Source organism: Podarcis melisellensis (genome assembly GCF_964234715.1).
Source record: "Podarcis melisellensis genome assembly, chromosome: 10".
NCBI classification, from domain to species: domain Eukaryota; kingdom Metazoa; phylum Chordata; class Lepidosauria; order Squamata; family Lacertidae; genus Podarcis; species Podarcis melisellensis.
In genome coordinates this window covers 47,686,011-47,702,951 of record NC_138542.1, presented here as the reverse complement: position 1 = coordinate 47,702,951, position 16,941 = coordinate 47,686,011, and the positions used below count along the sequence as shown (strand labels likewise).

At 49.1% G+C, this 16,941-nt stretch overlaps 1 protein-coding gene across 2 annotated transcripts in view; it reads left to right on the top strand.

The window, feature by feature from the left end:
- The window catches only part of TRIOBP (TRIO and F-actin binding protein), a 60,295-nt gene that overhangs the window by 5,250 nt on the left and 38,104 nt on the right, over nt 1-16,941 (top strand). For both annotated transcript variants that reach the window (XM_081928168.1, XM_081928167.1), the window contains exons 3-8: nt 4,803-4,939; nt 5,434-5,575; nt 6,806-6,980; nt 8,760-9,150; nt 9,813-9,945; nt 13,790-15,157. In XM_081928168.1, the coding sequence (XP_081784294.1) occupies nt 4,803-4,939; nt 5,434-5,575; nt 6,806-6,980; nt 8,760-9,150; nt 9,813-9,945; nt 13,790-15,157 (2,346 nt within the window). The remainder of the gene's footprint in view (nt 1-4,802; nt 4,940-5,433; nt 5,576-6,805; nt 6,981-8,759; nt 9,151-9,812; nt 9,946-13,789; nt 15,158-16,941) is intronic.

Sequence of the window (16,941 nt, the reverse complement as noted above, 5' to 3'; positions counted from 1 at the left end):
CTTCCCCATTATTGTTTGATAAACACACTTACCAATGGGTTTGGTGCTTTAAGAGGCTGTCCCTCAAGGAGCTTGCAAGCCTGAAATGCAGCAGTCAGGATGGCTCCTCTGATTTACCTTTAATTTGAGTCAGACTGTGGCGTTGTGGGTTAAACCACAGAGCCTAGGACTTGCTGATTAGAAGGTCAGTGGTTCGAATCCCCGCAACGAAGTGAGCTCCCGTCACTCAGTCCCTGCTCCTGCCAACCTAGCAGTTCAAAAGCACAAAGTACAAGTAGATAAATAGGTACCGCTCCAGCAGGAAGGTAAACGGAATTTCCGTGCGCCGCTCTGGTTCGCCAAAAGTGGCTGTCATGCTGGCCACATGACTAGGAAGCTGTACGCCAGCGAGATGAGCGCTGCAACTCCAGAGTCGGCCACGACTGGACCTAATGGTCAGGGGTCCCTTTATCATTGTTCCTTTCAGCTCAGTATTATCTGTCTATTTACTGACTGGCAGCATTCTCCAGGGAGCCAGGCAGAGCTCTTTCCCAGCTGCACCTGAAGATGCCAGCGTTTGAATCTGGCCATGTTTTCCCACGGGCACAAAAAATGTAATGCTCTTTGGCTGAAGAAACTACAGATCATGCACCTCCTGCCTACATTTGACCTTGCCTAGTAGATTCCAGCAGGCACTGATCTTTTGCAATGAATAAAGGAGTATGGATGCCACAGCATTAACACTCACCAATTGTTTATGCTCAAAACGAGCAGAGGAGAAGCTGCTACAAATTTAGGGGTCACCTGCAGTGCTTTAAATGATTGACTCTCCTAAGTTTCTCAGGACTAACGCTGGCTCTTCTGTGCTACACTAGGAGTTCACACCTAGGAAAGGTGGATCAGGTGTGATATTTCTAACAGTAGAGTGTCAAGCCCCCACTTTTTAATCTTCCTTACAGTTTTAAGAGGAAGCCTGAACTGGTCATGGTCAAAGTTACATCCCTCTCCTCCGCTCAGGAAAGTACCGAAGCGACTTCTACACTATAAACATTGATCTGGCTTGAAAACTGCGTTCCTGTCTTGGTTTCAGCAAAAAAATTCATAGAGGCCATTCTAAAAGCTCCTGAATCTCCTCGCAGAACGACATTTCACAGGTGTGGATAATGGGGAGAGAGAGGCACCTTAATTCCTCCACTCCACTTGAGAAATAGATGCAACCTGTGACTCTCGCTTCACTTTGGCAAGTCAGGGTTTTGCTTCTGCTGCCCAGAGTTTATACGTTCCTTCCAGGATCGGGGTGGGGAGCCTGTGGTTCTGCAGATGTTTCTGAACTCCAGCTCCCACCAGCCCTAGACAGCATGGTCAGTGGTTAGGAATGGCAGGGGGGTAATCCAGCAGAATGTGGAGCTCCTCACATTTCCCTGTCCCTGCTCTGGGATAGAGATGCCAACCTGACAAGGGACTGTTTAGCAAGTGTTGGTCTTTAACTGTGGCCCTGGATTAAAAGGCCAGGCAGCCTGAGTCACCTGTCAGCTCCTGGCCCATTCGCTGGCTGGCCAGGTGTAAACTCCATCCCTCCCTATGGGGTGCCAGCTGGTGTCCTGTTAGCAAAGGGTTTCGTGTTGTTCATTGTTTGCTGCGCTGGGTCAGCCTCGGATTATGAAATAGTAATGAGGTTCCCTCTCTCCCCAGTCCTGGCCCTCTAGAATTTCCTCCTGGCTCGCCTGCGATCTGCTCAGAGCCATCCCTGCTCAACCCTCCCCCCCCCCCCACTTGATCAGGACAATGGAGGGGAAGTGGTGCTGACAACCAGCCTGCTAGGGACCCTCCCTTTTGGAGATCATAACCTGCTAAGGTAACTGGGCTGGGGTGAAGGCGGGGTGGGTGGGATGACTCTCCAGCTGGCTAGGGCAGCGAGGAAGCTCTTAAAGGGACAGGCACGCTTGAAATGGAACTCTGGATCTGAGCAGGGAAGGACCTGCTGTTTGTCTTTGCTTCTGGAGCCTTGTGAAATCCCCTCTCCCAAGCACTGGAGGTCAGGCAATAAGGAGTGCTTGCTATGTTGCTGAGCACTCCTGTGCTTCCCTGCCTTGCTTGTGGGGCTGAGTAGGAGGGATGGAGTGGAGACTTCTGAACCATAGGACTGGGTGGTGATCTAGCTCAACCTCCTGCACAGGGCAGGAAGATTTTCTATATCTCTGCCTGATTAGCCTGTGACATCTAGGTGACCCGGTGCCATGCCTGAAGAAACAAGGAAGGCTTCTTGGCTTTGGAGATGCTGCAGGCACCTTTTTAGAGCAGGGCTCCATGAGAGGATGGTTGTCAAGAGAGGAGTGCTCTGTTTGTGACAGCGCAAGGCAAGCGTTGCTCATCCAGTCTACACCTTCCAGTTAATGTGCCCTTTGCCGGCTATTGATTGCCACGGTTGATCAATTGGGAGAACGGCGTATGGCGTATGCTATTTATATTTTTGGTTTGCAAGCTTTTTGGTCCAGGCCCTGGTTGAGCCTTAACACAAAGAATGCTTCATCTTAACAAATGACTTTCAGACTTTCAGTCGCTAAGCATGCTAGAGTCTGAGAATGTTTTCTCTCTCTTTAGGAACCCATAACTTGCTCTTTAAGCCACTGTCCTCAAAGCGAATTATAGCTGCAAGCCAAAGGCCTGGATCTCATAAGTTGCCTTAAGCAAGTTCACAAAAGCAAAGTTTGCCCATCCCTCCCTTCCCTGAAAGCATCTGTGACCCCCTCAAAAAAAGGCTCTCTGGAGGATCAGGACCCCCTCCAGAACAATGGGGCACAGGGAGCTGTACTGGAAGGAAGTGATGGAGTTTTCCTTCCTTAAATTAAAGTTAATTTAAGATCCAAGACTAATCTGGGTTGATTCTCTCTCTCCCACCCCCTACCCGCAAGGTGTTGCTAGGCACTTGAAGAACTCAGAGCAAAGGCCTGTGGTCCAAATTTACAAAAAAAAATAAAAAATAAATAAATAAAATGCCAGTTCTAATTTAGATGTATAGATTGCTGTGGAAAATTTGGGTGGCTGGGCTGGGTTCTCACCAGCTGTGCTTTGCAGAGAAGCCAGATGCTGTTAAAAGTTTTAAAAGAGGGGGGAATTAACTTCTTATTGTCATTTTATAGTTGTCTTACATAACCACAATCAGCAAAACCAAAAAGCTGCAACTATTCGCTCTGGAGAAACCGTCGCTGTTGTGATAAAAATAATTCCCACACAATAATAGCAGAGATTTCTATGAATAGGAATATATATGTTTGCGTGTGTCTGTATATCTATGTGAAATTTGGTTGTCATAAAATCCATATGTTGGTTTAAACCCTAGGGACTGGTCTTCCACTTTCTGGTGTTCCTGTAAAGACAATAAAGTTCCTGCAGTCTCCGGCAAAAGTGGCCCTAAAGTTATATTCCTCTTGCCAGTCGTAACTTGTGTCTTAGCTTTTCAGTGTTAGGAGTTCCAGGTTCTGCTGTGAAAGAGGCAGGATGTGCTCCCCCCCCCCCTATCAATGCTTTTCTGCAGCTGCTCCCTGCACCCCATATATCATTGGTCAGGAAGTTCTTCCTGATTTTCTCAAGAAAGCCTTGTGGTGCTGGGTACAGGAGTCTGCTAGAGTTTGGAGGAGACAGACCCTTCCTTCTGTGAACTCCCTTGTGCTCACTTAGGACCCAAGCCAATGATTACAAAATACAATAATAAATTTTTGCAACAATGTGAAGCAAAATAGCCTTTTCAGCCAGGGATTTTTTTGGGGGGGGGTGACTTTTGTTTTTTAGTCCAAAGTTTGTGGACAAACGTCTGGGGGCTGGGGGGGGGGCAGAGACAAAAGTGGGCGTAGCAATGGATGTTGAATGCGACTTGTACCTTTGTGTGTCTGGGATGTACAAAAGGCAGAGGGAAATATTTGGCTCTTGGTCTGGATCCCAGAAACTATAGTCCAAAAGATTAAACAGAAATTGTCGCTGTCAGGGCTGGATTTAGTTTTGATGAGGCCTGAAGCTACTGAAGGTAATGGGGCCCTTTATATGTCCAGCTGTCCTTTGTCAACAACAAATTGTCACTGTTGTTTGTGTAGAATATATGTCAGAATGTAGGCACCCTATATATAGAAAAGAGCAAACCAGTGATATTTTAGGGAGCAGGCTAGCAGGCGGGGCTCATTACTTACATCATAGGAGCCTACACAACACCAAACACAGTTGCTGTATGTAGGTTTTATTTTATTTGCTTTTAGTCTTACATTTTGGAAATGTACATCCAGTTGTTTTTTTCCTTTAATTTTTTTTGGGGGCCCCCAAGAGAGTGGGGCCCTAAACTATAGCTTTTATTAGCTTATACGTAAATCTGGCACAGGTCACTCTTTTAAAAGGGCTGATAGATGAACCCATCAGGATATGCTAGGAGGGAGTGCCACAGTTGAGGAGCAACCATCAAGAAGGCTATGCTGTATTTGAATTTGATCTTTCTGTTTATCTTGGGAAATTGCACAATGGGTTTGGGTTAGTTCTGTTGCCTAAATAAGGGGAGGATAAAAACAAAAAGAGGATCCACCTATTACTTTCCTATACAAGCGGTACACAGTGCCTCAAAGGGCTTTTTTATGTAAAGGACACTGCAGTCTTTAAAGCTTACACAGAACTCTTCATCAAGCAGACTGAGAAGGCAACTGGGGTGTGGATGTGGAATGTGGCAACGTTCTTTATTGCTCTCTGCTGTGCAAGGAAGACATTTTCTGTGCCCTGAAGAGTGCAGAGGGAGCACCGTGGTGCCCCTGAAATATCTCCCGCCAATTCCCATTTCTTTCTGACAGGAATTGAAGGAACACGCGGCAAAAACTCCCAGCTGCCTTGATGGTGACAACGTGACCAGTCCCTGCGACCCCTTGTGCATTTTAGTGCCCCAGTGTGAACTCTATGTCTGTGTGGGCTCTGAGGACAAAGATGAGACGTAAGTTTTCTGATTGTGTCGGGGGGTGTTGGAGACACCCCCCCCCCTCACGGTGATTCCTGTTGGTGACTGGGCAGGAATATGAGTGATTAGGCAGGTATCCTAGGCCCAAATGATTAAGGGCCTTGTAGATTAATAGAGGAACCTTGAACCTGGCTTGGTAGTGCATGCGCAGCTAGCACAAACTTTTTAGAGCATGGGAGCTGTGTTGTCGGACTCCAACTCCCATCAGCCCCAACCAGCATTGGCAGGTGGTAAGGAACGTGGGGAAAGGTAGTCCAGCAATTTCTGAGGAAGTCCCAGGTTCAGATTGTCTGCTGGTGCAACAATAAGGCCGCCGCTGAGGCCCTCCTTGGCTCTAAGCGTTGGCTGCCTTTACACTGGCAATGCTCGGCCATCTTGAGCAATTTTCTGCCATGGGCCCAGCGCTTGGCTTTAGCCCTCACCTGCTGGGAGGTTGTTGACCATTTGTGTGTGTTTTTGCCCCCCTACAGCTTGCAGGAAAGCTTGGAGTACACCCAGCTGAGCTGCAGAGCTGAGGAAGAACCCACAGAAGTTAGTACCTGTCCCAGCACCAGCACCGTCCTTGATGCAGAAGCGGATGTTGTTGACACAGATGCCCGTGCCACGCTCGAGGTGAGATGGAAGCGTGTATATGTGCACACGTCTCTTGGCAGCCTCATGTTCCCTTTGAAATACTGTATTCCTTATTTTCGAGCCTCTTTAGATCCCTGCTGAGGCACCACTGCATGCCTGCTCACCAAGCAAAGGGAGGCAGAGCAGATCATTATACATTGCCTTGAAGTTTAAGGTCACCTTCACACCATGCATTTCAAGCACAGGGCTGCCTCCCGGATAGCTCAGTTGGTAGAGCACGAGACTCTTAACCTCAGGGCCATGGGTTCGAGCCCCACTTGGGGCAAACCATTTCTGCATTGCAGGGGGTTGAACTAGGTGACCGTTGTGGTCCTTTCCAACTCTGCAGTTCTCCGATTCCCTAAAATAAAAGTCTTGGGAACTGTAGTTTAAGGGAACTGTAGCTTTGTGAGGGGTAAACTGCAGTTTCCGAGACACTTTGGGGGAAGCCACTTGCTCTATTTGTACAGTAACTTGGGGAACCTCAGGTTCAGACTTGCGCCTGAGATCAAGAGAGCCGGTGCATATTGCACATGCAATGTCGCATCATCAGGAGAAGGCCGAGTGCGGAGCCCAGTGTGCCGCTGCTTCAGTGGCCAACAGCTCCTTCTCTTTCGCTCTCAGGAGGAGCCGGCCATTGAAGCCACAGCACACTTGGCCTCCTTTGCCCCCTCAGCACTGAGAGGGCCTGGCCCACACCCCACAGATACGGTGGGAAGGGGCGGCAAAAACACCTCAGCCCTATGGAGTTGGCACCAGTGCTCAGACTGTATGCCAAATGCGGCCTTCTGGGCCCCAAATCTGGCCCTCAGAGCTTTCTGCAGGCTACCCCCCTCACTGGCCCCACTTCACACCTTCCTTGAGTGTTTTGGCTCAGCTGGAATGTGCTCTTGGGCTCTGATATGGCATCCTGCATGCCTGAATGGAGGGTCAAAACTAGCCTACTGTACAAAGGTGAAATTTGCATGGGTTGCTTTGCCTACTTCTTGCCTCATGGCCTGCCTAGCAGTGGCATGTGGCCTCCAGATATTTGCCTAGGTGGGAATGTGGCCCTCAGTTTGAAAAATGCTCCCCCGTTCCCGACTTAAAGTACCTGGGGCCCTTCTACTGGGGATCTGATGTTTGGTATCTCTGACAGACAAGGCTTTCCTGCTGACGGACAGAGGCAGCAGGGCAGTATAGGAAACAGCCTCTCTTTCTCTGTGTGTTCCCTGCCTCCCCCTTACATAGGACTGGGAAATGACCAAGCTGCTTGAGAGCATTTTGGAGCCTGACAAAGACAGCACGATGTACTATGCAGGCCAGAAGCAAGAGGCACGACCCGAAAAACTGCATGCTGATAGACCCAGATGGGCGGACCCAGCATCCTCTGGGAGAACAGACTCCTGGAATTGCCCCAAAGCAGGTATGTGTCGTCCCCCTCCTCGGTCTCCTGACCTCTCCCCACCTCCTGCCAGCACAGATCTTTCCGTAGATCTTGTTTCTTCCAGGGGTGGGAACACACCATCCCAAAGGAAAGAACTGTAACTGCAGTGTTGCTCTGGGAACCCAAATCCTGTGCCTGGATTTAATAAACAGGAATACATTTGCATAATCAGTTCTCCCACTGATTAGGATCTCAAGCAACTTTTAGCGGGGTTCTGAGATGGCAAAGGGCAAAATGTGCTGAGTCATGCATCTTGTCACTGCAAGGATTTCCACTTGTTTGATGGGATTTCCCACCCCACCCACCCCCATACTCCCTAAATCTGTTATGGGGTTCCCCCAGCCTTTCGGGGCAGATTTGGCATGCAGTGGGGAGAAGAGCAAAAGTCCCATTGCACAATCAGAAATCCTTGTCTGATGAGACGTGCTACTCGGATCCCTCCCTTTGTTCCTTGGTACCAGGAGGGCTACTAACCGTGGGGAGCATTTACATTGAAAAGTCAATCTGGAAATGCCAGAAACTGGATTCTGCTCACAGTACAATAACCTATCTGCCCACAGTACAATAACATAATGGAAGGGTGTAGTTTATAATTGTTATCACCTGACCTGGGACCTCCTGAAGTGCTTATAATAAATGTAGATGTCATCATCTTTATAATGCACTCATACCCTTAGTGTGGTTGAGGAAGTAGCCCTCTGGATATTCCAAAAGGGGTGAGCTTAGGGGACCAGCCATTTCATTATGCAACAGGGCAGGGACGGAGAACCTGCAGTCCTCTCAGTTAGGGGATGGATATTAGCTCTGATGGGGGACATGTCATGCTCTTCCTGGGACAGTTTGTCCACCCCTGCACTCAGCTCTCATCTGTGGCTCCTAGATGCTGTCAGCATACGACAGTGACCATGCCCCAGGAAACGGCTTTGACTGGCCGGCTAAAACAGGTGAGAGTAGCCGATGGGTTTCAAAGCCTCGGTGAATTAGGGGCTTCCCCTGCATGTAAGGATAGGTTCTGGCGGATTGTGTGGACGAGACCAATAGTGGGTTCAACAGTCAAGAAGGTGGTTTCTGCACGTGCTGTAGAAGGAATTACCTGGGAAGAGAGCCCATGTGGGAGAGAGAATACTCTGATCCTACACCTAAACTGCCTTGCAGGATAGCTTGGGAGAAGAAAAGGCTAAAGAGTAAACCCTACACAAATTAGGAGTCCCTAAGGTGGTTGGATGGCGCCTGGTACGCCTCCTTCTGTCAACTTCTGCAGCCAAGCTGGTGCCAAATGTATTGCCCTGCTTTCCCTTGGACCACATCAGTGAAGTCGTCGAGAGGGGTGTCCTGTAATCTGGGCAGCCCTGGACCTCCATACACCCTGCCCAGGCTTGTGCCCCAGAAAGGTCACTTCCATGCTGCTATTACAGTAGTTTGACTTCACCCCCGGGGGCGCACACCATTGTCTCTTGAGACAGACGGATGCCAACAACAGCTACCATCAACTATGCTGGCTGGAGCTGATGATTATTGGAGTCCCACAACATCTGGAGTCCCACAGCTTCCCTTTCTATGGCTCCTGTGCTGCCCACTTCTGGCCAAAAATAAATCTCTTTTGCTTGGAGAGGCAACTGGTTGTCCTGAGCTAATACCCATTTCCATTTGGCACATCAAGTTCGCTGTTGGTTTGTGCTCTTTTCCTGCCTGTGCACACACATGCACACACTTTGAGCATGGGAGGAATTGCTGCAAGGTCTTTCTTCGCCCTCCCAGCTTCCAGGGCCGTGAGCCAGGACCAAGGGGACGGCAGGAGGAAGCATCAAGCCGAGAGCGGCTATTTCTCTCTGGAGCGACGCAAGTCCGAGCCGAGCCGGGCCCCCTCCCCTCCCCGTGCGGGCCGTGGTGCTTTGCCTGCCCGTGGCGATGCCTCTGGCCCCGGCAGGTGGCCTGCTTCCTCCATCAGCTCCGCTGACTCGGACCAGAGCTGGCGCACGAGCGGCAGCAGCGAGGGTCGCCACGGCCTGATGAAGCAGGAGTACAGCATGCTGGCCGACCTGCCCAAAGTGAAGCGGCTGGACCACCGGCAAGCTTTCGAAAAAGAGCGCAGCCGCACCAGAAGTCCTGGCCGGGCGGAGGTGGAACGGATCTTTGGCCACGAGCGCAGGTGAGGAAATGGGGCAGCCCTGGGAGATTTGCACCTTGTGTGAGCTGGTCTCCTGAAACAAGCAGTAGGGGTAAGGCATAGTCAGTGCGCCAGCAGAACCAATCCAGTTTTTTCAGAAGGGCACCTGCACATCTCTGAGCTGGCTACCACCCTGACATACCCAGCAACGGGATGAGTTCCTGTTTCTCTGTCCCAGCTCCTGCCAACTTAGCAGTTCGAAAGCATGCCAGTGCAAGTAGATAAATAGGTACCACTGTGTCGGGAAGCTAAATGCCATTTCCGTGCGCTCTGGTTTCCATCACAGTGTTCCGTTGCACCAGAAGCGGTTTAGTCATGCTGGCCATATGACCTGGAAAGCTGTCTGTGGACAAACGCCGGCTCCCTCTGCCTGAAAGCGAGATGAGTGCCACACCCCATAGTTGCCTTTGACTGGACTTAACCATCCAGGGGTCCTTTACCTTTACCTTTTTTTTTTTACCCAGCTAAGCCTCAACAATGCCAGTGTGGGGAAGGTAACGCCGCCCTCCAAGATCCGATAACTGGGGCCCAAAGTCCCTTGTCATGTGTTTGGAGGTGCTTTTTTGAAGGCTAGCTGTTAATTGAGCACCTCGTAACTATCTGTTCTCCCCCATCCCCACCTTTTCCCCTTTTCTGATGTTTAGGAAGTCGGAGACGCTGGGGGCATTCCAAGCCCTGGAAGAGGGACTCTTGGAGCGACTGGATAGTAAGACCCTGAAGCTGGCAAAGGAAGGGCGATTAGTCAGGAGGCAATCAAGCCCCAGTCTGCGCAGAGATGTGAGTGGCTAATCCATAGTGAGGAATGGCAGTGGTGTGCTGAGGGGGAGTAGAATGGGGCCTGCTGAAACTGTATTCTCTCTTGGCCTTTATTTTCCTCATTTTGTCTCCATGTATTTACAACAGTCCTCCTCAAAGCTCTTGCTTTCCGATCTTTACTCAAGAGCAGGCATCCCCAACCTTCGGCCCGCCAGATGTTTTGGACTACAATTCCCATCATCCCTGACCACTGGTCCTGTTAGCTAGGGATCATGGGAGTTGTAGGCCAAAACATCTGGAGGGCTGCAGGTTGGGGATGCCTGCTGAAGAGAATGAGGCTGTTCAGGTCCGCCCAGGGTACCGTCTTAACAGAAGACTGCACCACCTCAGAAGGTGCACTGGTTTGAGAGTTGACTACCTTGTTGCATTGTGCCTCCTTTGCTGCCCCCTCCTGGCACACAATTAACCAGCTTCTCTTTCCCTCAACTGGCAGCCTCTGGCCACACCAGATCCTCAAAGCCAGTACTGGGGAATCTGGGGGTCAGCCACATGTTCTTGGGCTCCACCCTCTTGCATCAGAGATCACAGAATTATAGAGTTGGAAGGGACCTCAAGGGTCATCTAATGCAGGAATCCTACCCAAAGCTGTCCCTGGGTAGGCTCAAACCACCAACCTTCTAGCTAACAGCCAGACGCACTGACCCATTGCACCACTGGGAGACATCATCACTGACCATGGGCTCATGTTGGCCAGAGCTGATGGGAAGCTGAAGTCCATCCACTTCTGGAAGGATGCCGGTTCTCCATCCCTACTCAAAGCCGCTTGAACTGGTTCTGCTCCCTCCGCTAGTATGTGTCTCTGTGTGTTTGTGGACCGTTTTTGACATGCATTGCCAGCCAAGCCGAAAATCAGGATGGCCGAGTTTTGAAGCTTCTGCCTTGAGCCTTTCTTGCATCCTTAGAATTGGGAAGGGATCACCATGCCACTGTTCAGATGTTCCCCACCCAGCTCTGCCATATCTGCATTGGAAGGAAGTCTGGTCACTCCTTGCGTTTGCCAAAGGGTGGCAAGCGGTACAGCTGGGTGACCAAAATTGCTGCAGGCTGCTTGTACTTCCCTGCCACTTTTTGCTATTTGTGACTGCCAGTGCCACAGTCACAGTTTCTGTGGGGTTCCCCTCCCCCTTTGTGGTGCTACGCATGCACATGTACGCATAGTCTTTGAAAATACTAGCACTATACATAAATGGGAAGTAGCGCAGCCGTTCAGTTTGTACAGTCATACCTTGGATGTCAAACACCTTGGCTCCCGAACAAATTGGCTCCTGAACGATCGAAACCCAGAAGTGAGTTTTCTGGTTTTTGAATGATTTTCGGAAGCCGAACATCCGGCGCAGCTTCTGCGGCTTACAATTGGCTGCAGGAGTTTCCTGCAGCCAATCAGAAGTCACACTTTGGTTTCCGAATGTTTTGGAAGTCAAACAGACTTTTGGAACAGATTCCATTTGACTTCCAAGGTACGACTGTATTTCTACCTAGTGATCCTTTAAAAATGGGAAAGATGACGAAGGGGTACAGAGCACAGGTGATATGCCTGGAATCAGAAGTCATCAGTTGGGGACAGCCTGTTGGACAAGTTAGTCCAATGCTGACCAGTTTGGCCTGTGCCATGTTTGCTTTTTGTGGATTATCAACACATTCTGCATGTTTTGCAATTCTTTACGAGTGTCAAGTCCAGCATCCTCACTGACTTGGCTTTCTTTATGGCAAGTAAACACACACCCTAATTCCCAGCCTCTGCTATTACAAAGAAGGCTTGTGTTGCCAATGGCTAGTGAAATTTCTGAGGCTGTAAAGAAGGGGCTGAGTGGTGTTTATTTAAGATCATTTCTATGTGGCTTATTGTATAAAATACCTCAAGTGGTTTAGAGCAAACCAAAAGACCACAAATATTACAAAAAAGATGCAATAAAAGCATCGGTACAAACTACCAAGGGCAGCAATTTAAAAAGTACAGAAATGCAGTCAAGCCTTGTAACATCCAGAAGACAGTTTTAACAACTGGGGAAAGCTTGTGGGTAAGAAAGCAGGTCTTCAAAAGATGCCTAAAGCAACTTGTGGTCAGTAATCATAGAGGTGACAGCATAGCTATGTAGCGTTAACCTCTGGCAGCTGTTTGGATCCCAAGAAGGCCAAGCATCCTGAACTTTGAGGGCATCTCCAGGAAGCTGGTCTTAAAGTGGCTTGCATGGCTGCTTACACAACAAATTAATGCCAAAAATGGAAAATAAATGACCAATCTTGCTTAATTTCCCTAACATATACAGCAGGGGTAGAAAACCTTTCCCAGCCCAAGGGCTGCTTTTCCTTTTTCACAAACCCAGGTTGCACACATGCATGCACACCTTGAGATGGCAGCTCCCAAATTTGATGCCTTCCTAGCTCCATTGAGAACCATTGGGAACAGCTGACGGATGGATGGAAACAGGAAGGAGCACTTTGATCTTCTATGAGGCTTTCGGAGTACTGGTGATAAGCTCCATCCCACAGGCCAGCGCGAGTCCCAATTTGGACCGCAAGGATGTTTTCCCCAAACCACTCCCACCTGCCCCGCATCTGAAGTTTCATGTGACATCTGGTGTGAGGGGCCTGAGGAAATGAGGAGCTCAGTCACACAGCCATTCCCTGCAGAAAGCAGTCTTGGCATTACCATCTGTCAGCTGGAAGGTGGTGGCTTCAAGCCTGCTGATCAGCAGCGCTTTGAAGCACTTTGTTAGAGCTCTTTGGAAACCCTACATAGTGCTTTGAAGTCCCAGCAATCATTGATGATGTTCTGACGTCAGGTGATTGACAGGTGAGTGGTCCTGCCCACCTCTCACTTTTGGCCTGTGGGGGACCACTGTCCAGATCAGGTTCCCCATCTGTGCACTGGACAATTGGTGATACTTTTCTGCAGTCGATGATCACATTGGGCTTTATTTTCCAAGCACTGCCTGGATGCAAATGGCTCTGTTACTTGGTAACTTCTGTTACTTCAGGCATTGAAATAAAGGTGGGTCTAATGCTGCGTGGTGCTAGGCCAAAAGATCATGGTAGCCCAGGAAGGAGGTGGCGTTCGAGCCCAGTGGGTCTTGAACATAAGTAAGACTGACTCTCTCATGATATGGGATGAAGTGATGCATTACAGATACACACACACACACACACACACTTTTCAGGTTTATGCATTTCACTGATATTACAATCATTTTGACATTTCAGAACTTGACTTCCTTCCCCCTCTTTCTGCAGTTCCTTAAATTTATTTTAAATATCTTCTGCAAATCCAAATTAACTTAATTTGCTCGTTTATTCATCTACTTTAAATATATACTCTTATTACAATAATCCTGCCAACATTCTTATCTGTTCCAAATTTATCTGTAAATATTCAGTAAACCATTTCCATTCTTTTATATATAAACAAGTTTGTTATCTTGATTTCTTATTCTTCCGGTAAATTCTGCCATTTCTGCATATTCCATAAGTTTTTGTATCCATTCTTCCTTTGCTGAGACATCTATTTTTTTCCATTTTGTGGCGAGTAACATTCTTGCCGCTCTAGTAGCATACATGAATAAGTTTCTATACAGTTTAGGTAGTTCTGTACCTATAATTCCCAAAAGAAGTGATGCGTTTTAGACACAGTTGAAACAGCAGCAGCTGATTTAATTTAGTCTGCTTCCTACACTGTCAGTCAAGGGAGACAGTTACTGAGCTGGAGAAAAAGATGGATGTGGTCCAAGGCAATTTTAATTCCCAACATACGACCAGAGGGTTAGCCTTTTGCTATCACAAGGCTACTTATTTCCTTCTTCTTTTTCAGGTTAGCAAGAAACTTCCCTGGGAGCCAGAGCAGCCCAGCAGGAGCAGAGGAGGCCCCCAGCGCCTAGGGAGACCAGAGCAGCGCCCTGAACGAAGCAGCAGGAGCCAAGGGGAGCCCAGCCGCTCTGGGAGCTCCCCTCAGCGCCTGGAGAGAGACAGCAGGAGCAGGGCCGTGTCTCCACACTTGGTGGTCCCTCAGCAGCCAGCAGAGCGGCGGAAATGGGCGGACCCCGTGCCCCAACCAAAAGGCGACAGGGACAGGGCACCTCTCCGCAGCCCCATGAGTCACGGGAAGCCAACGAGTGATGGGAGGAAAAGCCAACCGCAGCTCTCGCACAGCTCTGGGAAAAGCACAGAGACCAAGTGGAAAAGCTGCCTGGGCGCTGTGAGCACAGCCCACTCCAGAAGGAGCTTGGACAAGGGTCAAGCGAGGCAGCTGGAGAGGTACAAGGAGAGTGACCGGAAAGCGCGGGGCAAGCCTTTGCTCCCCTTTGACACGGGCGAGCACCCGAGGAAGGAGCCGAGAGACTACCGGGGAGCTGTGTGCAATTTCGGCCCGGGGAGGGCCATGGCAGGCCAAGGGCAGACCCTGAGTCCCCCGAGGCCCAGGGAAGATGGCCGGGGGGCTCAAGGAGAGGCCAGGCGGTCTCTCGGCCCAGGGAGAGATGCAGGGATTGGTTTGAAAAACCGTGGGGAGGTTGGGGGTCTATTTAGTCCTGGGGGTAGCCAGAGAGAGACCAGGCGCTCCCTGAGCCCAGGGAGCTGCAGAGAAAGTGGCCGGCATAGCTCTGGGGAGGTCAGGCGGTCTCCCAGTCCTGGGCGGCTGGCAGAGAGTAGCCGCGCATATCCACAGCAGGCAAGGTGTTGCGCTGTGAGCAAGCAGCACGCAGAAGACAGTTGGAAAAGCCCAAGGGAGGCCTGCAGCAGGACCCTACGGACGAGTCTAGACACTGATTGGCCGGGCGAAGAAGAGCCGGTCAACCCTTTTGATCCCAGGAGACAGGACAACTGGGAGGATAGCAGCACATCCCTGTGCCTCGCCAGCCTGCCAGTGGCTGAGCTCAAGAGGGCTGGCCCAGGAGACCCCTCTTGCCCCGCGAGGCCGGAGGCTAGCCCAAAGAGCCATGAAGGGTCCTTGTGCCACGTGCATCCAATGCAGCTCTTGGAGAGAGACTGGATGAGCCACGGAGAATGTCCTCATTCGGCAAAGCCTGGGCAACAGCAGCAGCAACTGGAGGGTCACTGGAGAAATCAAGGGAGTCCAATGGAACAGGTAGAGGATGAACGTACAAATCAGGGACCAAGTCCTGCAAGGCCAGAGAGTCGGCCGGAGAGTGACCGGAGCAACAAAGAGAAGCTCTTGTATCAGGTAAGAAGGTGACCATATAGCACAGTGGTAGAGCATCTGCTTAGCGTGCAGAAGGTCACAGGTTCAATCCCCGGCATCTCCCTGGCATCAGTATGCTCATATATCAGCCGCCTTCAAATGTTAAATACTGCTTGCAAAGGAGAGCCCACCAACTTCTCCCATCCTTTAGTCAGGATTGCTTGCTCTTTGTCCTCTGGACTAAACGGAGACTAAATTTGTTGCGCCTAATATTCAAAACATGGGTCACGAAGGTTTCCTCATAATGGCATACAACAAATCAAGTTGCACAAGGAATGGAGTGTTTATCTGGTCTTTAATCAGTTTCTCTCCCGCCTTTTTGTCCAAGGACACTTGAGGCTGCTAACAATATGGTAAAAACAGCATGAAACTTCGCCAGCATTTTTGTGTAATTTTCTCCTAGTAGACACATATTTATACGCAGTTTTGACCCAATGTACATATTTTTGCAAGCCTTTCCCCCTAACATGATGCATTTGTATCTTATTTTCACGAATATCATCATTTCCATGCACACCTCCCCTCTAATGCATGCTCCTCTTGTGCAACATCTTTGGTGTTGCAAACCAGTGTTCCCCATTTTGCTCCAAAAGGAAAACTTGGGTTTAATGTTGGCAACTAACCAGGATATTAAACTGGGATTGAGAGTTAACAAAAGCATGATCCAGGATAGATACGCATGCCATGAAATGGCTGGCTCAGGGTTCCAAAAGATGTGTTAATATGAACACCTGAGAGCTAGGGGGAAGGAAGATCTCCCAGGACAGAATTAATCTGTACTCAGTTCCTACAGAGCATGCAGCCGGCCATCCTTGGCGTTCAGCCCACTTTAAATGGGAACATTCCATCTGTCCTGGGATAGGGAAGTGATTAATAATAATCGCTCCTCTCACTGATACGCTGCACTTTAAAAAAGATAAATCAAATCTAAAGGTGTTTATTTAACACTACCTACCCGCAGCTGAGAAAAGCTTTTGCAGATTAACAGTTAAACAGATGCTACCCATTTATTTGGATGGCAGGCATTGTCATATCCCTGTAAGAAACAGTTTGTGCGTCCTTTGGAAAGAGTTGCGTGGGGATAGACCACGGTATGCCTATCCTAGAAAGCGAAACTGTTATCTTGTGTCACGATGTAGTGGGTGTTCAATACAGGAGATAGTAAATAACTTGTTATCTGATGAAAATGAGTATATATGTTATCAAGTTGCACTGTTTGCAATTTCAACAACGAAAATCTGAGTGAGAATCTCAAACCGAATGCCAGTGGTTTGTAAAGCTTACATGTTAACTTGAGCAAGCTAAGTCTTAAGAGTAACCCCTGGAAGATTTAAGGGTGAGTTTAATATATTTATTCATGTTTTATGTCTGTGCCAATAGGCATTTTACTGCATTTGCAGTGACCTATGGCTGCAAGCAATAAATATTTATTGGGCTAAAAGCTAAGCAGGATATTAAAGCGGGATTAGATTTAATCTAAATATACTTGCATATACTTAAATACATTTAAACTATATAGCTCATGAGGGAGGGACTCGTCTCACAGTAACATCACTGTGGGTGGCAAGGAGGGTGTGACCGCGAGACGGGGCTTTCTTCATAGTGGCACCCTGTCTCAGGAACTCCTTCTCAGGCGAAATCCATTCCCTTTTCCAACTGTGTTCAGACAGAACATTTTATTTGCCCAGTCCTTTGGAAAGGGGTAGATACACGGAGGCACTGTCGTTTTAATAACTGTCAGTTTAGCCATAAGTATAGTTTTTTTT